The sequence below is a fragment of the Octopus bimaculoides genome, chromosome 15 (assembly GCF_001194135.2).
Source record: "Octopus bimaculoides isolate UCB-OBI-ISO-001 chromosome 15, ASM119413v2, whole genome shotgun sequence".
Taxonomy (NCBI): domain Eukaryota; kingdom Metazoa; phylum Mollusca; class Cephalopoda; order Octopoda; family Octopodidae; genus Octopus; species Octopus bimaculoides.
Window position 1 is genome coordinate 33866337 of NC_068995.1, and position 25748 is coordinate 33892084.

The 25748-nt window shown below is 34.8% G+C and overlaps 1 protein-coding gene across 4 annotated transcripts in view; it reads right to left on the minus strand.

Moving 5' to 3' along the window:
• LOC106872962 (dnaJ homolog subfamily C member 5) overlaps nt 1–25358 on the minus strand; it is a 103400-nt gene extending 78042 nt beyond the window's left edge. For 2 of the 4 annotated variants that reach the window (XM_052973245.1, XM_014920149.2), the window contains exon 1: nt 25201–25358. In XM_052973245.1, the coding sequence (XP_052829205.1) occupies nt 25201–25232 (32 nt within the window). In that variant the 5' untranslated portion in view covers nt 25233–25358. The remainder of the gene's footprint in view (nt 1–25200) is intronic. The other 2 variants (XM_014920150.2, XM_014920147.2) reach the window with 1 other exon arrangement.
• Nucleotides 25359–25748: the final 390 nt, after the last annotated feature.

Genomic DNA, 25748 nt, shown 5'->3' on the forward strand with positions numbered 1-25748 from the left:
GGGGGGGGGGGTTAAAGTGATGTGGTACCCATCTTTAAATGTAAATGGAATTTTGTGTCAACTCTCACTATGTCTTCTTTATTCTAATAAGAAAGACCCTTATCCCTGGTCCACTATATTTCATAACTTATCTACATAAATTGCCAGTTCTCTAAAATGAATCAAAGTTTGAAAGATTGCTTTAGTCCAATGGTAAAACACTTGTCTCTATAGATATGTGTTTGAGTCCTACAGATAGCCTTCAACTTTTTTTTTTATCCAAAAGGGCTTTTCAACCAATATTTAGATGATATTTATAGTTATATGTGGTTTGAGATCCACTGTTCCAAAAAACAAAATTATTTTACTCATACAAGTTTCTGGAATTTATGTACAACATTTTTTCTTCAATATTTGTCAGAATCTATCATAAAATATGGTTTCTATAACCAGCAGTCAAAATAGGCAATAACAACTGTCCTATATTCTTAAAAATTGTGCTACAATTTGCATGACTCACTTCAACTATATAGTGCTACACCCTATTTTCCAACTTATGATACATTCTAGATAGGTAAATATTTTTTCTAAGCAGAAACTCTAATTTTTCTTTTTTGTGGGGATTTATTAATAAATCAATATTTCTGCATTAATATTAATTATATCTTTCTTATTGCATCTCATCAGAATAGAGATAAACAACTCCAAATCAGTGAATAGAAGGAGGAAATATAAAAATTTAAATTTTAAAAAAAAAGAGGAGATAACTTTATTCTTGTGATATTAATAACTTTCTTGACCAATCTTCAAGTCATATCTCAATGCTATCATGCCCTGCAACCAAACAAGATTATTCACCTGAAGAGATTTTCTCAATCTCACCTGTCTTTATTATTTGTTATTGAAATCATAGAAGCTACTACCACTACTACTCCGATATCAAAACTAAGTAGCAGCTACAGGAGTATTGCTTACTGTTGATAAGAGTTCACATAACATTCCAAATTATTACAAAATCAATTCTGCACTGCGGTAGTGTGGTGGTTTCAAGGGATATTATTTGAAGAGGGAGATTTCTCTTCCCACTCCCCCAAAAATAATAAGAGACATTGAATAAATTATATCAATAACTGAAACTAGTCAGTATAACATGTGAAAGCATAGAATACAACACTATGCACTGGTTAAGTAAAACAATAAGAAAATGTGGTTAGGAGTGTTTTAGTTTGGTCAATAATATAGATTCAATCAAATAGAGCCGAGACCCTGTACAAAATATAGCCATGGAAAGCTTAAAAAAATAAGAACTGGGGTTAATTTGTTTGACAATAATTCTTCAAGGTGGTGCCCCAGTATGGCTGCAGTTAAATGACTGAAACAAGTCAAAGATATATCATTATACACACACACTATAACACTGCACAAAGCAGCATTGAATGAAATATATTCATATGAAGTTGTACTTTACATCAACTGCACTTAGACATGAGAAGACCTCCCATTGCAGAGCTAGTTCCAGGAGAAAATTGTCCTAAATATGCATCAGAATGCAAGATAGGATCAAATGATGTCTTTCACAGACAAAGACACGTGTGTTTCTGTGCTGTTTCACTGTCAGCAATGAAAACCAAATCGTTCATACACAGCCTGGTAAGAATGGGATTGTTCTTATTGAAACAGAACACAATATGTATGCCAATGTGCAAAAACCTCGGTCAAGCTAGAATTCACACATCCAAGAGGAAAATTCTCTCCCAAGACAAGCTCTGCAAGAGAAGGTATTCTCACATCCAAGTGTAATTGAACATAGTTGAACAGGACTTTATACACATGTGCACATACACACACATGTATATGTACACACACACACAGTCTGGATGTAGAGAGTTGCATACAGAAGTGCTGATCACTTAAAGTGGATGGAACTTGTGGAAAAGGGAGACCCAGGAAGATATGGGATGACTGATCTCAAGACAATGAGCCTTATGAAAGGGATGATTAAGGACAGAGATATCTGGTGCACTGCTGTACTCAAGATCCATACACCACAGCAGAATTGATAGCGGTGTTGGTGGTGCCACATGAAAAGCATCCAGTACACTCTGTGAAGTGGCTGGCATTAGGAAGGACATCCAGCCATAGACACCATGCCAGAATAGACAATGGAGCTTAGTGTGACCTTTGGCCTTGCCAGATCCAGTCAAATCAGCCAATCCATACCAGTATGGAAAATGGATATTAAAAAAAATGATGAGTTCAGCAATATATCACCATTGTATTCACATCTGCTTTTCTTATGCTGGCATGGTTTGGACAAGACTTACTGATGCAATATTCTAACCTTTGTTTTTCAAATAAGGTAATTTGATTCCATTGGCATTCACAGGAAACAGCCGAGTGATGAGATATAATTGTTTAATGGAAGACATAAACATACATTTTTGCTTTTGTTTGAAGTTACAGTGATGATATGCAGAAACAAACATTCATGCATGCATGGTAGAGTACTGGCTTAAAGCATGAGCCCCCCAACCACCAAGCCATAGATCATTTAGTACTAGCCTGTACAGAAAGAATAAATTTTAAAATTTCATTTCTATTTTATTGACTGTCAGATTGCAAGGTGTTTTTGCTTTATACATATATATGTAATAGTTAAATTATATATTAAGCACCTGTATTTTGTTATGCATGTGTTCCCTCAGTGTATGGAAAAATTCTCTTGTATGAGACAATCTGTGGTGCAAAAATGTTTGGGGAGTGCTAGTTTAAAGGGATATTATTTGAAGAGACACCCCACCCCCACCCACCGACAGAATTTTCAGTTTCCATTAATCAACTGTCATTTACAAAGCATTTCTCAACCAGAAGCTATAGTAGAAGACACTTCCCAAGATACCATGCAGTGGGATGGAACCCGAGACTATATGTGTATGTGTATATTAATTAATGAAGCCATACCATATGGTCTTGTAACAAACAATTTACTCATGTTTAGTAATAAATTATCTAAACAACTGATATTTTGATGTAAATCATTGTATTTATGTCGCATTGTGAAATTGCAGGACATTATATATATAGTCCCCAGACTTTGCTCTTTCTGTTAATACTGTCACATTTTAATCTTTGCCATTTTTAGTTTGGCAAACTTTTGAAGAAATAAATTCTACAGAATTTTCTTACACATATGGCACTGGTAGAGTATAAAAGCTATGTAGACAATTTGTGGAAAACTCAAAATTCTTCCTTGTCTTGCAAGTTACTTGGTGACCCTGCTGGTACCATGTAAAAAGCATCCAGTCCACATTATAAAGTGGTTTGTATTTGGAAGGGCATTCAGCTGTAAAAACCAGGTTAAAACTGACCCTGCCTGTACTGGTGCCACATAAAAAGCACTCAGTCCACTCTGTGGAGTGGTTGGGTTTAGGAAGGGCATCCAGCTCTAAAAAATCTGCCAAAACAGATACAGTAGCCTGGTGTAGTTTTCTACCTGGGTGACTCCTGCCTACATGGAAGCCAGATGTTACACAATGATGATGATGATACAAATCTGTATTGTATGGCTTTAGTAATTCATTTATTTTGTATAAAGAGTATTTTGAGAAATGCTTCAGCTATTTACACTCTATATGTGTGTGTGCATGCATGTGTGTGTGTGTGTGTGTGTGTGTGTGTGTGTGTGTGTGTGTCAGTCATCGCTGTTTCTATGTTTTCCATTCTGGCATGTTTCTCTGCAGCTGGATTCTCTCCTGTTACCGAACTGAAATGATTTTCGGGTAAGGCATTTTTCTTTCCACTGGTCCTCACAGCGAAATCAATCAAGTCATTGAAATTATAGGAGTTTTGTTTGCAAGGGAATTTAAACAATTCAAGCACTTTTAATGGGATTTATTTCAGTTTTTGTCAATGAATCCCACTCACAAGCCAATGAGTCCAAAGCTACAGTAAAAGAACACTAGGCACTGAGGTTGAACCTGAAACCACATAGTGGCAAAGTGAACTTCACGATCACATAGCCATGCCTGCAACAACAAATTTCACTCACATGCCAGTCAGTCTAAGGGTATAGAAGACACTAGGTAGTCGGGTTGAAACTGAAATCACATGGTTACAAAGTGAACTTTATGATCACATAGCCACAACTGCACACACACACACATTTTCTTTTAATCCCTTAACTTCTATTATTTTCCATGCTAGTTTTACGACATATTAAAATAAGTATGCTTTTGTAAAAAACTTAAGTACTTTTTGCCATTTAGGTCATGCAAAGCTAATGTTATGTTCTAAAAATAGTCACATGATCTACCAGTGGTCCTGAGTCAACAAAAAAAAAACAAACCCATCCTCTTCCTCCTCATAATTATTATCATTATTATCATTAAGGTGGTGAATTGGGAAAATTGTCAGCATGCTGGGGAAAATGCTTGACAATATTTTGCTCATCTTTAAGTTCTGAGTTCAAATTCCACTGAGGTCACCCTTGCTTTTCATCTTTTCAAGGTTGATCAAATAAGTACGAGTTGAGCACTAGGGTCGATGTAATTGGCTACCCCCTCTTCCAAAATTTCAGGTCTTGTGCCTATAGTAGAAAGATTAAGGCGACAAGCTGGCAGAATTATCAGCATGTCCGACAAAATGCTTAGATGCACTTCATCTATCTCTACATTCTGAGCTCAAATTCTACCAAGACCAACTTTGCATTTCATCCTTTCAGGGTCAGTGAAATAAGTACCAGTTGAGCACTGAGATTGTAATCAACTAGTCCACTCCCCTAAATAAAAATATTTCAAGCCTAAGGATTATTATTGTTATTATTATCATGAGGATGCATGACTTAGTGGCTTCAATTCCTAGATTGGATGGTGCATTATGTTCTTGAGCAAAACACCTCATCTCATGTAGCTCTGTGATCATTTTGACATCCAATGTGTTGTACATTGTGCACCTGTTTAAGTTATGTTGATTTGATGGAGGGAGAGAGCTCATGCACAGCACATACATTTGATCACTAGAAACAAATCATTTGTGCAGGTTGTTCGGCTTAAGCTGAACACTCATACATCATCTTCGACAGGAGAATCCATCATTTATTATTATTATTATTATTAGTAGTAGTAGTAGTAATAGTAGTAGAAAACAGTAAAGTGTTAGAAATGGCTAAGCTGGACTAATTGCTCTATAGTATTTAGTTTCTCAAGTCCAACTTAAAATATTAATTGGGTTAACTTTGTCTTCCATAACCTTTGAAGTTAAAAAGTATCTTATATATTGAGTCAACGAAATTTGATTACATATCATTTCATACAGATTAATAAATTAGGTTTATTTGAAAAAATATATTTTAAATGACTGTAACATTATGTAGGTTAAAAATAAAATTTATAAATTGTGTTACAATATTGTGTCTAGAAATACATATTTTCTTTTATATACAGACAGAACAGTAACTTTTACTAATAAAATGTCCTCCATTATAGCAGTTTTCACTCAAAATACAAAAATTCATCATACAGTAGGAAAAAAATACAGCTATTTATGTGTAAACAATAATATACACAAACTAATGTGAGAATTAAAAAAAAATTAAGCTTTTGGTCATCTAGCATGATCAAATGAGATAATCACTGAGAGACAAATAAGAATTAGCAGCAACAGATTAAAAATGAGATTTTAACATGGCTTATTCTAAGAAGATTATTTAGAACATGAGAAGTTAACATAAAAGCGGGATATGTCATGTACATTTCCTATGTATGTAATATAACAATGTGTATATAAAAAAAGGAGTGGGAGAGAGAAAAAGAAGCAGTATCATTTAATAGTTAACATATAAACAGTTTATATTGAATAGAAAAGTCAGAATATTCAAAAGCAATTATCTCCCTTAGACGCCATCTGATATGTCAGACAAGAAATACACCTATGTACATATACACGCACAAAAACGCACTCGTGCATTCATGCACATGAATTTCATGAGCATCTTCAATTGTGGATATTTTGCTGACTTCTTTTTAAAGAGTAACAGCAATGATGAGTAGCCAACAGGCAACTGGAGAAAATTTAACACACATATATATATACAAGTAAACGCAAAAGTACATATATATATACAGAAACACATAACTAAAGAACATAATGCGCTGCCTAGTCCAGGAATTGAACACATGACTTTACAATCCTGAGTCTAATAACTCAACCACAAAGCCGTGTGTTGTGTACTTGAGTAAGACGCTTCATTTTATATTGCTTCACTCAGTTGAGAATGAGTACCGCCAACAGCTGGGAGTTAACTGTGTTTGGCATCCAAGTCCAGTGGGGACTCAGTCATTCAATGCCCTGAAAACCAAGATAAACTCAGCCTTAATGAGCCAATAGGCTTGAGATGAACTTTAACATATACATACATAGGCGCAGGTATGGCTGTGTGATAAGAAGCTTGCTTCCTAACTACATGGTCCTTGGGAAAGTGTCTGGTACCATATAGCCTCAGGTCGACCAAAGCCTTGTGAGTGGATTAGGTAGACGGAAACTGAAAGTCCGTCGTGTGTGTGTGCGTGTATGTATATATATATATATATATATATATATATATATATATATATATATATATATATATACACACACACATACACGAGAGGCTTCTTTCAGTTTCTGTCTACCAAATCTACTCAAGGCTTTGGTTGGCCCAAGGCTACAGTAGAAGACACTTGCACAAGATATCATGCACTAGGACTGAACCCGGAACTGTGTAGTTAGGAAGCAAGCTTCTTACAACACAGCCACGCTGTGTGTTTGTCTCCCCATCACTGCTTGACAACCGGTGTTGGTGTGTTTACATCAGTAACTTAGAGGTTCAGCAAAAGGAATCAATAGAATAAATACTAGGCTTAAAAAGTAAGTTCTGGGGTCAATTTGCTTAATTAAAAAAACCCTTCAAATGACTGAAACAAGTGAAAGAATGAAAATACATACCGATTACACACACATATATATAGGCACATACACATTTAATCATATATCTACACATACACATTTATGCATGTTTATAAATGTGTATGTATACATTTTACACATACATGTAATATTGTTCAGTAGCCTACAAGTATTTAAAGAGATGAAAAGCCTTTCAAAGTAGAACCAGATATAGTCAATAAAATAACAGGAAATTAGAATAAGCTTGTGTCAAGAGCAGGTTAAGAAGTGGACTGAAACTTTTAGGCACTTTATATAAAATTATCCAGTCAAAATAATAGACTGAATCAGCAGATATATCAGTCAACAATCTCACTGTTAACCGTTTGTAAGGAAAATGCAATACAAAAAAAAAGATAGAGTCAGCGGGTGTATCCATAACTTGAAAAAAAAGAAAATTTTATTTGTACAAAAGAACATTTCATAGAATCTTGACATGAAGAGGGACCAGCTATCCAAATTGATGGTGCCTTGATAGATAAAGCAATTAAGGGTATGATGACAGGGAAAGCCCTTGGCCCATCAGGAATTACCGCAGAGATGCGCAAAATACTTGGCGGTGTCGGCTATAGCTTAGTCACCCGTATAGTTAATCAGATGTGGTGTGCAAGAGAGACGACTGCGCTGATATGGTCATGTGTTGCAAATGAATGAGGACAGCTGTGTGAAAAAGTGTCACACCCTAGCATTTGTGGGAACCTGTGGAAGAGGTAGGCCCAGGAAAATTTGGGACGAGGTGGTGAAGCACAACCTTCAAACGTTGGGCCTTACTAAGACAATAACTCGTGACCAGGACCTTTGGAGATATGCTGTGTTTGATAAGACCTGACAAGCCAAGTGAGACCATAGCTCATGGCCAATGCTGTTGGGTGTAACCAGCCCATTTATGAATACCCCTCATTCATTGGACAATAAACCTTGCTTGTGAAGACCTATTGAGGCAAGTGAAATCAAAATTGCTGACATGGCCGATGACCGTACCGCCTGATTGGCACTCGTGCCAGTGGAATGTTAAAAGCATATCCGAATGTGGGGTGTAATCGACCCACTTACGAGTACCCCTCATTCATTGGGCAATGAACTTTGCTTGCAAAGACCTATTGAGGCAAGTGTAAACAAATCAAAATCACTGACGTGGCCGATGACAGTACCACCTGATTGGCACTCGTGCCAGTGGAACATTAATAGTGCATCTGGGAGTGATCGTTGCCAGGGCCATGGATTGGCTCCCGTGCTGGTGACATGTGAAAAGCACCAATTCAAGCGTGATCGTTGCCAGCGTTGCTTTACTGGCACATGTGCTGGTGGCACATGAAAAACAACACTCGAGTGTGGTCATCGCCAGTGCTGCCAGACTTGCTCTCGTGCAGGTAGCACATAAACACCTTTTGAGCTGGTTGTTGCCACAACCGCCTGACTGGCCCTCATGCCGGTGGCACATAAAAGCACCCACTACACTTTCGGAGTGGTTGGCATTAGGAAGGGCATCCAGCTGTAGAAACTTTGCCAGATCAGATTCAGCCTGGTGCAGCCTCTGGCTCACCAGTCCTCAGTCAAACCTTCCAACCCATGCCAGCGTGGAAAGTGGGCGTAAAACGATGATGATGATGAGTTTGTAAGATAACAAACTTCAGGTTTTTGCTGAGAACGGCAAACCTTCTGAAATTATAATTAGAAGTGTGTGGTAGGGTGAGAGAGGGAGAAGACTGATGGGGGGAGTTAGAAAAGCAGAAGTGACTTAGTGTCATAAAAAAAGTACCCTGATACAATCAACAGGCTGTACCAATGTCTACCAACAGGCTGCACCAATGTGGATATCTGAAGACTTTTATAAGTTGATATCCCAGATCTCATTGAAAAATCTGTCAAAAAGCTGTAGAAATGGTTCCAAACCTAAAAGAATAGCTAAGATCAACAAAGAGATCAAACAATGTAACAGAGCATAAGATCCAAGCATCACCTGGGAATTTGCCATACTAACTGTAAGGGAAGAGATAAAAGCTCAATGAAAATAATAAGAAACAAAATGTTTGGTAGAATCTCTGGCAGAAGATGAGATATCGATGTTGAGGAGAAATAAGCAAGAGAAAGCCATAAAAAGTCTGAACTGTTCAGAGGTTCACATGTAATTTTAATGGTCCAAATGACAAGATTTAGTCGGGGCTGTAGAAGTGACAGTGTAATAGCTAAAATATGAAAGGATGAAAAATGTTCAGAGAGCTGTTACCTCTGTGAGACATAGGTTTGTCAATTTTTGAAAAAAGCAAACTGCAATAAGCATAGATGTCTGATGCTGCATAGTAAGACATCATGAGCAGTGAAAGTAAATTTAGGGAGACTGGCAATAAATTGATGATTTGTCAGATGTGCAAGTCAGAATACAAAAAAAGTAGTGAGAACAAATGTATGTAGTAATGATGCCAGCTAATGACTATATGGCTTGTTTGTATACAGGAGGTAAATACTGAGTGAGAAAGTATTGGTGTCCACAGCAGAGCAAAGTATGATGTTGGGAAGAAGTGACACAGTCACAATCAAGATGTTGGTCCTCAAAGATTTGTCTAATTCATATCAACATAAAAAAAGCAAGCAACATAATGAACATTTTTTTTCCTTATCGTTTACAAGTCATTTGATTGCGGCCATACTGGGACACCACCTTGAAGGGTTTTAGTTGAACAAATCAACTCCAGGATTTATTCTTTTTGAAAGCTTGGTACTTATTCTATTGGTCTATTTTGCCAAACTGCTAAGTTATGGGGGTGTAAACACACCAGAACTGGTTGTCAAGTGGAGGTAGGGGACAAACACACACATTATATCTATATCTATATATATATATATATATATATATATATATATATATATATATATATATATATATATATATATATATATATATATACTTACATACACACACAATGGGCTCCACTCCACTCACAAGGCTTTGGTTGGCCTGAGGCTACAGTAGAAGACATTTGCCCAAGGTGTCACACAGTGGGACTGAACCTGGTACTATGTGGTTGGGAATCAAGTTTCTAACCACACAACCATACCTTTTTAGCCCTTATCTTCAATACACTGGAGTTGCAAACTTAGAATTGTAGAGCACCTAAAAGAATGGTATATTGTAAACTAGAATAGTATTGATACAGTGTTGAGGGCAAATTTTTTCATGGCAATTTGGATTTAGTCAATTTACTAGCAAACTGTATCCAAATGTCTGCTGGTTGTCATTGCTGACAAAATGTGAGATCCCTCTCACCATCAAAATTAAAAATTGAAATATTTGTAATTAAACTTATCGGAGTTATTAATTTCACCAATGCTTTTATCTGTAAGTTTAAGTAAATCTACAACTATCAGGTGATATATTCCTGAATATGTAAATTGTCCTACATTGGATTTGAACTATGAATATTTATATTTCTCACCAGAAAAAGGTATTAACAATCTAATTTCCTGGCTATCATCAAATGTACAGTTATTAGTCCACAATTTTTCAGTAGTGGCATTGCTAGCCTCATTGAGTAGATTATTAACCAGCACTATACATATGCACCAGAATGCTTCAGAACACAACAGCAGTGAACCTGATTAAAATGTCAAGAAACAAAGAATATAATGATGGAAGTAATTGTCTAGAAAACTTTTTTGATAAATGTTCAAGCTGTTGATTGAGTTCAGTAAAAATTCTTGACAGAAGATTTGAATGAACAGTGAGTTATTGGGAGAAAACCCATTTAACTGGCTCTTTTGCACATATTCATTAAGAAAGTAGGTTTATTTTTTCTAATCATAAATAATCTCTCATAAGGACAATAGGTTGGAAATAACTGGTCACTGAAGTCATTGGTTCATATAAATGATGGCTAATTAACTAATTCTAGGCTTCTTACTTCACTGGAAACTTCATTCACAAAAAATTGTGTAACTGTTTGCTCATTTGCCCTGCATCACCTTGTTTTTTTTTAGAGTTGATCCTTAGGCTTGAGAAAAGCTAATCTGTGCAGCCTGCAGGAGATTGTGGCAAAAAGAGGAGTGAGACTTTCAGGTCATGTTTTCCAACTGCAAGAAGAATGACTACCAAAGACGGCTACACAATGAGTACTGTGAGAGATTAAAAAAAAGAGAGGGTGATTCATGAAGACATGTGTCACTTTCAAAGAAGATCTGAAGCAATTTAGCATCACCTGGGAGGATGCAGGCAACTGTGCGCAAAACCAAGATGATTGGAGATGTCTTACAGCCTGATTTACAGGCTAGCTGTGAGGGAAGAACTAAGTCTCTTCTTATTAAATCTATATAATAAATCTTTTGCTGCAACAATACAAACCCATTTCCTGTCAGAGTAAATTTATCCTACTTAAATTCTATGCCTTTTGACAAATGGAAAAGATATTGTGTGAGAGCTTGAGAATTTAAAATATGCTATAGCCATTATACTGTGTCCCAATACTACATTACTTAACCTGGTCCAGCTAGTTATGACCTAGCAGTTTATGGTACAGTGATTTGTAGAAATGAGGACATGTGGTTATAATAACACTACCCTAACAATGAAAATATTTTGACTTTTAGAATCATTAGAAAATTTTTTCTAAATCACTTTCTTTAAGTCTTTTCACTCTGAGAGATGAAGATAACTAAGAAAAGTTGTAATTAACATTTAACTCTTTAACATTTAAACCAGCCACATCTGGCCCTTATATTCTACATGTTTTATGTTCAAATCAATCAGATCTAACCTCTCACACTTACTCAACAATAACATTCTAAGAATAATGCAAAAGGCATCGGAGGGGTGATGCATACCCTGCACGCAAATAAATTTGTTTTCACAAATTAGTGTGGCTTACAATGCATTGCATACTAATGCTTTTTAATTGACCTAAATTCATATGAAAAAGTGAACAAAATAATATGACCACTTGCCTATTGGGAAATTTATAAGTTTGATTTTTTTTTTTAAAATTTGTTTTTTTTAAGATAATCAAACCAAATGTTCATTGTTTCAAGCCACTCACCCAATGTGTATTTCTGCCAAGTGTGGTGAAATCCATTCAGCCGTTTTCCAGTAATTTTGCAGACAGACAGACAAAAAATAAGGGATTACAATACCCTGCTTTCACATGTGCAGGGTAAACATAAGTGAAATCTCGAAGCTACAAGATAATGCATGATTAACTCAAAGCAATGTGAATAAATAAGCATTACATTTGACAGAGTAGTTTGAATGCTAATGGGTTAAGCTGTAAATGTGTGGACATACTTTCAACATTCCTTCAGTCTAACTTACTGAAAATATGTATGTAGGTTTTGCTTGAACAGAGTTGTCTGAAGTCACACAATAAAAATATAAAAGTTTTTTTTTTTTTTCTGTTAGCTGTTAGTAATGCATGAACATTCTGGTGTGAAATAATCTATTTTCTATACAAATGTTTAAAGCTGCAAAGCTACTGATATCTTAAAAGATTGGTGGGGAAAAAAATTAGATGGAAAATATGTTAAATTACCAACTAAATAAAAGATACATGAAAGAAAGTAAAATAATTGTTTACACTAGACCTTCAAAATATGATACAGAATTTTTCTTAATTTTATTTCCTAAAAATTGGATCGAGAAAAAAACAAAAAAACTGAAGCAAATAAACACTTATGAACTCAAACTATTTATGCTCTGGAAATTGATTAAAATTGATTAAAATTGATTAAAACCCAATTTGACAAAACTATAGTTATCCAGCTCTTTACTCATAAATCATTTTGGAAACAAAATTTAAACAGTACCACTAATCTGCCTGAGATGTTTAAGGATCCATGTATTTCAAATGGAATTAGGTGGTTTTGGTGGACTATAATGTCTGAAAGATTTACAACTTTAATTTTAGGATGAACAATATGTAACGTGGAGTGTTAAGTAAAAGTACCAACATTGTAAAATATATTTGGATAATAAGAGGGAGAACAACTGCAACTCATACTTTGTTTTGGATTAAATCCATGAATTTATATTTTACAGTGATACCTCGCAGTATGAGTTTAATTCGTTCCATGACCGAATTCATCTTGCGATTTACTCGTTTTACAAATCAATTCTCCCCATTGAAATTAACTAAAATATTATTAATCCATTCCAGCCCCACAAAACCACCCAAAAATGATGTTTTTATGGATATTAAAACAGAAAAGGTGTAGTTACAAGTAAAATGACAATTATAAATAAAAAAAAAAAGAGAATGTAAAAGAAATATGTAAACTGGTTTTATTAACTGAATTACCTTAAAGATTGGATGATTTCTGTGCTCGTACTACAGATTTCTGCTTGTACTTCAAGACAAAAATTTGCACAAGTCTTGGCTCGTACAGCAAATTACTCGTACAATGATGCACTCGTACTACAAGGTACTACTGCACATACATTTTTACATGCTAATATGGGTTGGACAGATCTTTCTGTCTTATCTCCTGTCATAATCCTGTGTCATTTGTCACATGGGTCACAGAAAAATCACCAATCTCTTGCTACTAACGTATTCAGTAGGTACTCTTCCCATTGCTAACCACTCCTACAGCATGGACTGGGTGCGTTTTATAGCATCACTAGTATGAGGAATTTCAAGTTTGTACCAGTGTTTTTATTCAGTTACTGTTTACTTGAAAATGTAGCCCAGCTGGAGCTTGCAAACACTTGTTTTCTTCATTTCTTCCTTCCCTCTTTTGTAGGGAATGATTTTTATAGCTGGATACCTTTTCTATAAGCCACCAGGTAGCTTGTGCACCTTTAGCAAAATCTATTCTGTTGCAAACATTCAGGTCAAGTACCAGGTTTGAGGAAATCATCCTCCCTCTGCCACTGGTCTTGGAAGCCTTGAAAAAGAATATGAGCACTGCCTTCTCACTTCACTTAAAAATCAGAAAAACAAAACAAAAATTTCACAAACTGGAATGTGTATATTTTATTGTACCTCCCCACAATAAAGGAAGGTTATCTTTAACACTAAAGATTTCTCCCGCTCCTCTACACCACTTCTCTTTAGTCTCCATTGGAATAGTTCTCAACAGCTACTTTTAATTACATACATAAACACACATGTATAAGTTCAGTGTGAGAAAGACCACCAAACTCAAGCTCGGTTCCTGGAAGTTATTTTCAAGTCCAACCCATGCTAGCATGGGAAAATGTGTGCATGTACCCTAAATCTACACCGTGTTTCTACATAATATGTAATAAGCCTACACATTCACACACTATTGTGGCAGATTTATATTTTGACAGATGTTTTTCCCTGTGTTAACTACATATGAGCTTTGCAGCAAGAATGATGCCTATTGTCAGCCAGGTAGACTGAAATAAACATTGTAATGCACCTTCCCAAAAACAGAACATAAGATATGTAAATTTTAGGTGATTAGTAGTTAGGCAATGAAACCTTACAGCCACTGCAGTTTACTAAATTTCATGACACAATTTTAACAACTGACTGATTCGATCTTTTATTTTTATGTGTTTGAGTTGTGCCAGTTATGGTCAAACTGACTAGTTCAATATAATGCAATTATTGATTTCTTAAACAAGGCAAAAGCTTTATAGAGACAGAAAATGGAGCAGATTCATGTCAACGTTGAGGACACTAGAAGCCTAAGGTGAACAACTAAAATGGTTTGTAGGCTTGGCTAACTGTATCAGTGTTTAGTGATAATTTTGGTAAAAGGATTAAAATTCATATCTAATAATATGTATATAAGTGTGACTGAGGTAAAAATAAATAAATAAATAAATAAATAAAAAGCTGCCTTTCATTAACTTCAGAAGTCAAAACTCATCTCTAAAGGTGACACTAAATTGTGTAACCTGTTACTTCGAGTATGTAGTCTGAAGATACGAAATTGAAAGTGTAAGACATACGGAAGGAAGAAGAGAATTGTTCCTATGTAAATCTTGTTTAACAAAGCACTGACACAAGGTTGTTCAACTTGATGAAATAGCAGCTAGTTCTCTCACAATCACAGCCTTCTACCTTAAAGGTTTTATTGAATATAGGTCCTAATAAAGACCCACCCCACTTTGGTCACAAATGACCATAAGATTGCACCAAGAAAGTTCCCCTCCAGGCAAGGCTGTTTGTGGATGACCAGCATACCAGTCTCCCCTCTCCATGCCACCAATGTTGTCCAAGGGAAAGACCAATACAGCTTGGCACTATTGACATCGCAATTCTATTCTACAGCTGAGTGAACTGGAGCAACACAAAATAAAGTGTCTAGCTCAAGAACACAACACAGCCTGGTCTAGGAATGAAACAATTGTAAGCACGATGCTCTAATAACTGAGCCATGCACCTTAACTAATATATATTATACATATATATATATCAACTAATATATAATATACATATATATATTAATATATATTATACATACATATATATATATATCATTGTTTTAACCTATGCTTGCATGGGTCAGATAAAATTTGTCAAAACAAATTTTCTATTGCCAAATGATCTTTCTGTTGCCATCCATCACCTGTTTCCAAAATTACCCTCCTTGGTCCTTCAAACAAGCAGCAGAAAGAAGGCAAAATGTTTTCTTGGAAGAATGTAGATGAAGGATGATACTTGTTTACAATTAGTTCACAATGCCTAGACAAGGAGACATGAACACACACACATTATATATAATAAGCTTCTTTCTGTTTCTGTCTCTTGTATGCACTGAGAAAGCATTGGTTGGCCCGAAGCTGTAGTAAAAGGCACTGGCTCTAGATCATGCAGTGGGACTGAATACAAAAACTACAGTTAAGACGTTCATTTTGTAACCAGTTATACTTGTGTGTGTCATCCATCTAATGCTCACTTTTCTACTGAGGTAGATTTTTGTATGGCCAGAAATCCTTCCTGGTCACCAACTCACACCTTTTTTTCCAAGTAAGATAATATTTCCTCTTTGCTGGACAGGTTTTCATGGAAGACTGGAAACAAAAATGATATGAATCATATGACAGTGACACTTGCTTACAACTAACTACCATGAGATGTCAAGATGAGGAGACACAAATAACAGACTTCTTTCCATCGGTTAAATCCACTCACAAAGTTTTGGTTGGCCTGGGACTATAGTAGAAGACTCTACCCAAGATGCCATGCAGTGGGACTGGATCAGATCATGTGGTGGGGAAGCACTTCCTAACAACACCTATGCTTCAACAATGTTTGAGTTTCATTATGACGAGCAGAAAACTGTCTGAAGTGTAGTGTCTGCTAGTATATATAATTACACACACACACACACACACACATATATATATTTATATATATATATATATATATATATAATATAAATATATATATAAAAAAAACATAAATAATATAAATAATATATATACAAGGTACATATTTGAAAGTAATTGTTTCCAACAAAGTCTTTTCACTTACATGCGTACACATGTATGTAGCAATTAAATGTGGTTACTAAATTTAGAAATACTGGACAATTTTGAAACAGTTTCATCTAACAGTTTGAAAAGTTAAGGCTGGAAGACAAGCAATGCCATTATTTAACACTATAGTAAGCTGATCTGCTGTAAGTGGTCTCTTCCTCAACCACCTCTTAAATGACAACTCTGTTGATTAGGATATTATATTGTTCACTTCTTCCCAAAGTCCTTCCACACGACTGTGGATCATAAAAGCAAAATGGTTATAATTATACTTCAAATAATGTATAAGCAACAATTTGAAAAAAGTCACATGACTACAACAGCAATGCTGGAGTCAAGTTGGTATTATAATAAGTAATTATATAATACAATAACATCTATTCAGAATGAAACAAATTAGTTGGCAAGTTTTTCCAATTTGAAGTCTACTTTCAAAGAGGATGAATTCAATATAAACTAAGAATCCATATTCACATTTAAAAAAGGGGGGTAAATAAAGTAGAGTGGTTACTACATTTTTAACTTTAATAACCAGTGGATTTAATATGGGAAGAGAAATGTCTATGCCTAAAATGGAATCAAGGCAGAAGTGAAGAAAATACAATAATATTCAAAAGAGAATATAATAATATTCAAATTTTGCCACAAGGGCAGCCATTTTGCGGGAAGGGGTGAATCAATTACATTATTGTGCACTGCCCCCACCACATACACCACTGAAATGAAGCCCCACCTGCTCGATCAACTGGTTACTAGGTTTCATTCGATATTCTTCCAGCCATTGTTCATCATCTCTTTAACCAAATCCAGTGGCTTGCCTTCTCCACTGTAGTCTGGATGTCACTCCTGATGGTATTTGCTTTATAAGTTAGGCCTAGCGACAACAATTGCCTCATACTGTATCCAGCTTTGATTGGAAAATCCTCAGCTTTCCAGCCTGTGTCTTCACTGTGAGGAGGTTTTTATAATAGCTGATCTTTCAAGTTCCAAGCAGCATCCATGAAGAAAATGAGAGCATTCTGAAGAACAAAACTGTAGTATTTGGAATAAAAGTTGGAGACAGATCAACATGGTTGGCTGTTGTGGTGTTATCTAAGGTCATCTTTTCCTTTCCTTTAACATGTTTTACATACCAGTATCGCTAAGAAGTAAATTTTGAGGCAGGATTTTTCTGGCTGGATGCACTTCCTGGTGGCAATCCATACTAGTTTTTCATGAAAGGGATTTTTATTCCAGAAGAATTTTCCCCATTTTACTTCTTTTCTGTCTTGTAAGTTACATGACAACTTTATCTCAGCGCTGGTGGCATGAATAAAGCACCCAGCACACACTGTAAAGTGGTTGGTGTTAGGAAGGGCATCCAGCCATAGAAACCATGCCAATGATGACACTGAAGCTTGATACAACCCTGCAGCTTGCCAGTTCCCTGTTAAACTGTCATATCCATGCATGCCAGGATGGAAAGTGGATGTATGATGATGATAATGATGGATTCAAGAGTACAGAGAAAGCAGGTTATCTTATTGACAAGCAATATCAACAAACTTTACTGGTTGTAGCTTAATCCAAAATGATGCTATCTGTACTCAGTGTAGTTTTGTAAAATTTCACACAAATATGCAAACAATATGCAATGGATTTCTTTCAGTTTCAATCTTCCAAATTCCCTATCAAGGCATTAATCAGTGCTGTGCAGTGGGATTGAACCAAAAGTCATATAGGTAAGAAGTGAACTTCATAAGCACACAGCTATGGACTGCTGCTTTTATTAGTAACAAAATCATTTGCTCTATCAGAGTCCCATGCACATAGCATAAATGACAGATAGTAACCAGAGTAGAAGTAGTCAATGGAAAACTTGTGACGTTAAGCCAAATTTTATAAATTTTATGTCCCACAGATAAAAACAATACAGCTAGAATATATAATTTGACCATCTTGAAGTTTCTACATTCTCATAACGTAAACTATATATAAACACACATACACACAAATATCAAACAATGAGAATGAGTGTTCAACACCACACTGGTGGTTAAAGATTCTTAAGGATATCATTGGTTTCATGTTAAGAACAACCTCAACAATTATCAAGCATAATGAAACATCAGTGTCTCCATTTTGGATAAAAGCATATAAAACATATCTTGTGAGTGAAAATGGTAAATGGAAACTGTATAGAAGCTTGTCATATGTCTGTATTTGTGTGAATGTTTAAATTCCTTACTGGTATAAAAAGTGTTGAGCAAAAGCTAGTGAGCTTTAGTGAGATCCCCAGTCAACAAATCATTTGCTGGTTCAGTGCTTCCGAAGAATATGTGGAATAAATTACCCTTACTTGGAAATCAGGTAAGAATTAGTGACAAGAAGGCATCCAGCTGTTAAAAAATATCTCAGTTAACATATATGTCTAACCCATGATGGCAAATGAACAAGCAATTGATATAAGATTAGGGTCCTAGAGATATTTCTTAACTCTTTAGCATTCAGATTATTCTGCCAAATGTAATGCTTATTTATTCACATTGTTTCGAATGAATCATGCATTATCTTGGAGCTTTGAGAAGTTGATGATGCAATTGTTTATTTTTTCAGAATGACATTGTAGGGTATGTATGAGAGGCCAGATTTGGCCAGTTTGAGCATAAAACAGATAGAATTTTTGGGCCAGATATGGCCAGTTTAAATGTTAAATGGGGATTCTCAATGCAGAAAGCAGTTATTCTCAGGAAAAATAACTACACAGTTACACTCTTGCAAAGATTTGCTAGAGCTTCATTGTCATAGAAGTTAAACTATATTATTGCTCATGAATTTATAGAAAATTTACACTGTCAAAAATGATTAATGAGCCTAAAGATTAAACTTCACACAAATAAGCTAATTTATTTTATGGCATTGGCAAGTCCTATAGACACTTAAAACAGGAAGAATTTCCTGAACTTATTTGGAATTTCCAATTTCAAGGAGTCAGTATCCAACCACAGACATGTTTCAAACCTCAGAAGCTATTAACTAAAAATATCCCTTTAACCTTTTATAATAGTGATTGGTCTACTATAGGTCTGTGTATATATACACATACACACACATATAAGAGCATGGTACTCATGTCCTCATGCAATTCTACAATATATAAAACAGATAAAGAAGAAGCATTTAGAAGATATTTTCCAAAATTAATAATTCATCACTAAAATAAAACCTAGTAATTAACAATAAAACATCACAAAACTGAAGTAGTTACTGTTTATCATTAGGACATAATTTTATTCAAACAGGCAGGCAATCTTGTTATTTTGAGGTCTGTTAGGATTGTTGCAATTATACAGGAGTGATGAATTAATATGTTGTCATCAAGGGATGTATCATTTGTTATATTTACTAATGTGAGAGAATGACACATCCAAGATATATCAGTTAAGTCTTAGATTCAGGAGCACAAGATCAGTGGCTCATTAGAACTGACTCTCCACTGCAACTTGATATAGAATGTGGCAGTAAACGAATATCCCAATCACTTCTCAACTAACCAATTGCTTTTAATGACGAGTCATTTGATCTTTCCAGTGTTGAATGATATGTGATCTTTGAACCATAAAAGACAATCTATTACTCATTAAAGCAAGTGGAGTTCTTCATTCAATTGTTTATCTTATGTTTTGTAATATCAACCCATTGTAATATTTTGTCCTTCTGATGGTGTAGTTTGACTTTCACGAACATTTCATTTTCTTGGAAATTCTAAAAATATTGCGTTTTTTAACTGAGTGTTACTGTACTATAAATAGAGCAAGGAGCACCACACGAGGTGAATAAGATATATTGAAGGATACTTTAAGAAATTACTTTTCTTTAGGTAAATTTGAAAGTAATGCTTAAATTAATCAAGCACAGTAAATTGTATGTTTACCTTTTTATTAATTAGTTTGGGTCTTCTAATGACAATTGCTGCGAAAGTTTTGTTGATAATATAAGTTGATCAGTTGTAATTTTGATGAACCTGATACACTCAATGAAAATTCAACATTTTGAAGGTTTGTCAAATAAGTTATTAAATTGGGGATCAACACATGCAGTAGAAACAGCTAAAAGGTGGAAGTTTAGTTTTAAATTTAATCTGAAGTCGTCAATATTGTGATAATGCCAAAACTCCCAAGTTGGCAGAATGAGATTCCGTAAACCACAAAAACTCCATTTACAACATGTCAATTGTTTACTTCAATTTTTTAACAATTATTTTTCAATTAAGCTTGTTTCTGTTATAGACCATACCTTCTGAACATGATTCAGGACTATGAATTAATACTAGCTTTTCTAGAATGTCTTCATGAATCAAAAATAATTTCCTGTCACTGATCATTTACAGCACAAAAAAGAAATTTCCACTTGAAGGAATGATACTGTTAATACTATTAGTTTTCAAGATTCCTTCACAAAATGCTGAGTCATCTGACAAGACATTGTTTATCAAGAGGACATTCTGTACAACCATGTACTGTCCCTGATCCATATCAAAAGCATCCTTAACCTAAACTGAAGTTGATTTTCTATCAAAACCACAAGGATTATAGTCATAGTAATGCTGACTATAACACTAGTAGTGGACTCTTTTGCACAAACAATAGATATAGCATTCTACAACATAAAAGCTTTTCCCCCCAACTTGACAAAACTATCTTTTCACTAGCTTCCTTGTTTAACTCTTAGTATAATGTCTTTTCTGTAAATGATAAGAGGAAATCTACAAAATTTTGATATCTATCAAAGAGAACTGACACAAGAATTATTAGTAGGTTGCCCAGGCAGTTGATTCATTGAACATGGTGTTGTTTGTTCACTAAGTATAGTTTCACCACTGATAAAATTAGACAACGAAATTTTTGCTCTTGAATACGCAATGCCATCTTTAGCCATCTCATTTGTTGTTTTTCAAGCCACTGCAGTAACTGGCTGCTGACTTAACAGAAATAAATCCAATTCATTATTCTCATCTAGTACCATAAGATATCTTTCAAACTTGATAATAAATTTATCAAAAATCTCTACAGAATTATAATAATTAAATCAGAAAGGTTGATTCTTAGTGATGACATAATTTGTTGAAGGATGAAAATTGTTTTAATCCAAAATTTCAATAAGTCAATATGTAACTAACTTTAGATGTAATTCACACTTGGTAAGTTGTCATCTAGTGAAGTCACACTATCCACCTTTTATAATAAATAGTAAGCTACTCAATGACAGGCCAGTACACATATGTACAGGACTTTCATGATCTCACAATTCTACAGTTACCAATAAACATAAGACAATTATATAAAACCCAATAAAAAATACACACAACAGAGGAGAGAAGATGACAGGTTTATACAAACTTCACCCCAGGTTATGTATGTGTATATAATGTATACATGGGACAAAAGTGTTATATAGTTTCAATAGTTATAGCTTTTACCAAGCTAGCCATTATTTCATTATTAGTCACACTCTTTCAGATAAGACAAAGATTGGATTTACATTCAAAATGTAGAGTAAAAATCACTGCTCGAGTTTGGCGAGTTTGATTTATAAAGTTAGAACAATTAGAAATCTTTATTTGTAAAGTTGAGAACAAGACTGACATTTCCATTAAGAAACCAGTATTTATGTCATTTGTTTAAATGGCATAACGAAAACACTGAAGTTGTTTGCAGTTAACCAAGATATGTGCTGGACCTATTAATTATTCAGGAGCATTTGATCAATGAGCTCTAAACCATATGTTTACTCAGCTAAAGCCAACTGGGATTATGGAGCAACAAAATCAGTTTTATATCACATCATTTATAGGAGATGGTAACAGAAAAAAAATTACATTCTTAAAAAAAAAAAAAAATTAAAATTCTGAAGTAAATCAGACAATGTTTTAATGTCCACTTTTACCAAGGGTCAGGTGACTAATTGAGATACTTATTTCTTTGATCTTTCAAATGACAAACTACTCAATGGTTGGACATGTTTTTGCAACAGCTGTAAACAATAACACCACCAATGACACTTGTGATATTTTTTCATGCAGCATCGTTTATCTTTTATTTGTTTCAGTCATTTGACTGCAGTCATGCTGGGACACCGTCTCGAAGGGTTTTAGTTGAACAAATCGACCCCTGACTTTATTCTATAGATCTCTTTAGCTGGACCGCTAAGTTACGGGAACATAAACAAACCAACACCGGTTGTCAAGCGCTGGTGGTGGAGGACAGACAAATATACATATAAACATACATGCACACACACACACACACGACGAGCTTCTTTCAGTTTCCGTCTAGCTAATCTACTCACGAGGCTTTGGTCAGCCCGAGGTTATAGCAAAGAACACTTGTTCAAGGTGCCATGCAGTGGGACTGAACCCGGAATCATGTGGTTGGGAAGCAAGCTTCTTACCAAACAACCACGCCTGCATGTACACAATTTGAAGGCACAAACACACACATCAAACTCGTGCACATTCTACGTCGTTCTGTAGTTTCCAATTTCACTCACAAGCCATTGGTCAGTCCAAGAGTATAGAAAACATTTGCCTACTGTGCCAACCAAGACGAAACAATTTTTTTTTAAACTACGTTCTTGGAGTCAATATCAACCATATGTATCCCTCAGCGAGTATCACTAACCAAAAATAGGTACCATAATCTTAGACTTGAAATTTCATGTCTGCCCAGAGCATGGGCAAAGTCATATTCCTTCCTAACATTTTATAGGATGTCAGAGTAGATGGTACCCAACCTGCATTGCTGAATAGAGACTTGTGGGTCCGTGATAACACTCGGATATCAGAAGCACAAACCTCACTCAGACTGAGACCAGCTGCGAGAAGACATGAATTGGGAATCTCTGTAACTAATGCATTTAGAGACTTTCCTTCTAAAAGTCAGCGGTCACTACTGGTGGACTTTCGTTTTCAAGTGAGAGAGCAGCCATTCTTAATTTGATTAAATATTCTCCGAGATAAAACAAGGCAGCTAAGCGGGAATACACCATCGCTACCCGAACCTTTAAGGGTGGCTTCCATTTAGGTGAAATTGATAGAGACGTTTAAATAAAAAAACGAAGCTGAGAAGTTTAACCTAACCCTCGGTCCAACTATGATGGCTTTAATGCTCTTCCAATTGCTAGGTGACCTGACGCCTATAAGAACTTCATATTCCATTAATGCGAATTCCCTCGATCGCTGAGGTATCTGGCGCTGTAACGGTGACGTTATTCACATCTAGACCCCCCGCTCCAAAAAAAAAAAAACACGAAGTAAAATATTGATACATGAAGTAACAAGCTTAAAGCAATTAAAAAATTACAATCAAGTGAGAAAAGCTACTAAAATGAAAAGACATGAGTAATGAGTGAATGTATTGTTAATATATTGATTTTGAAAAATAAAGAACATACTGACGTGAAATTAAGAAAAATGTTAAAAAAAAACAACATTGTGTGGAAAACGATCAATTTTTAGAAGAGTATAAAATGGTTTCTTTTTAAATCCTTGTTCGACACGATAAAAATTTTACCAAGCAACAAAGCAAAATCCAACAGCTTTAAATAAAGTATTAACGAGAACAATAATAATTTCATACAGCTAGATGTTACCATCTAAAATAAAATACAAAATATAATTAAAAACTAACATGAAAAAGTGATCATAGAAATAAATGAAGAAAGCACAAATCACAAAATTTTTTTCTCCTTATTTCTGATAAATTAGTTTTTATTTATTTCCAGAGATATCTAACTATCGGCTAGGATTATTTATCTAAGAGGGCTACAGCCCATCACCCTAATTTATCTAGCGGAGTTTCTTTTCTTAATACATAACGATATGTTTAAGTAGTGGATGAAAGATTTATAGAAGATGACAGTATGTTTTATGGGAGAGGAGGGAAAGCAGAGCGAAACCGTCTTGTTCCATGAACAGATGGAATGGAAGTTAACATGACATTTTTGTTAAACACCGAATGGATTATATATATTTATTACAGTGTGCTTGCATGTATGTAATCTATACATACATATATATATATATATATATATATATATATATTCACACACACATTTAATGTGTGTACACATACACACAATTTTATACTTAAAATGAATTCCCATCCTTTGGTCTATTTCTCTCAGAGAAAATGTGGGAAAAAACTGATCAGGCACCAGTAAAATTCCTTTACAAACATAGCAGTGATGAAATAAATATACAGAGAAAAACCAGATCAATATTTTATAACAGATTTTTCGCTCTAGATTAAATGAAAGATTTAAAAAAAAACAAAAAACGAGCACATAAACATATATATGAGAGAGAGAGAGTGAGAATAGGATATAAAAAGGCTTTTATTTAAAAAAAAATTGCTACATATAAATAAATGAGCGAGTAATGAAGCGGACAAACGAATGTAAAAGATTAACACATCCCAACATCACGCACAGAACAAGTGTGTGTGTCTGTGTGTGTAAAGACATCATGATATTTCTTTACTTGTAGTTTAATATAAATATATCCCAAATGAAAAATATAAAAATTGTACAAGTAAAGATTCGACGAATTACAGTGGGATGTTGTGAGTTTATAGGGCAAAAAAGTCTGTCTATTTGTGAAGTCGATGAAAATCTGTGCAGTAAGTGAATACGACAGCAATGATGCGGTAATGGTAAAAATGAAGATAGACACGGTTACCTGCTGAGAGATAAATAGCAACTGAGATGGGGAAATTAATAAAAAGAAAAGGATTAAAGCAGAGAGGAAATTAGAAACTTACGAGAAAGAACGCTTTTTGGTGCTTGACGTCATTTTATCTAAGAGGATGAATATAAAAAGGTATTGTTATATCAAGACATCGCCAACAGTTTGTAATGAAATAACTCCTTATTAGAACTAAATATACAAGAAATGAATTTGGCAATCAAAACAGATATTGCCCTCTACCGGATTACGTAAGGGAGACAACTCTAAATCGATTATCTGCTAATTCATTCATTAACAAAAGCTAAATTTCTGTGGAAATGCTGCAAGAGAAATTCTCTGTAGTGAACCTCTTCTCCATTTATGGAATTATCGAGAAGTATTTACGAATTATCTAGAATCTTATCTATGTATATATTATCTCTGTGTGCACGTGTATTTGAACATACAATTCATATTTATACATATTAAATTAAATACATTTACATTATTGTTACTACTACTGCATTTCTTTTAAATACAACATAGCCAGAAAGTCTTTTAATTAATATCGAGTTGGTCAGACGTTCTATTGATTCATTAGGATAGTGGGGAAGAATTTTTCAGTACTAAAAAGAAAGGATT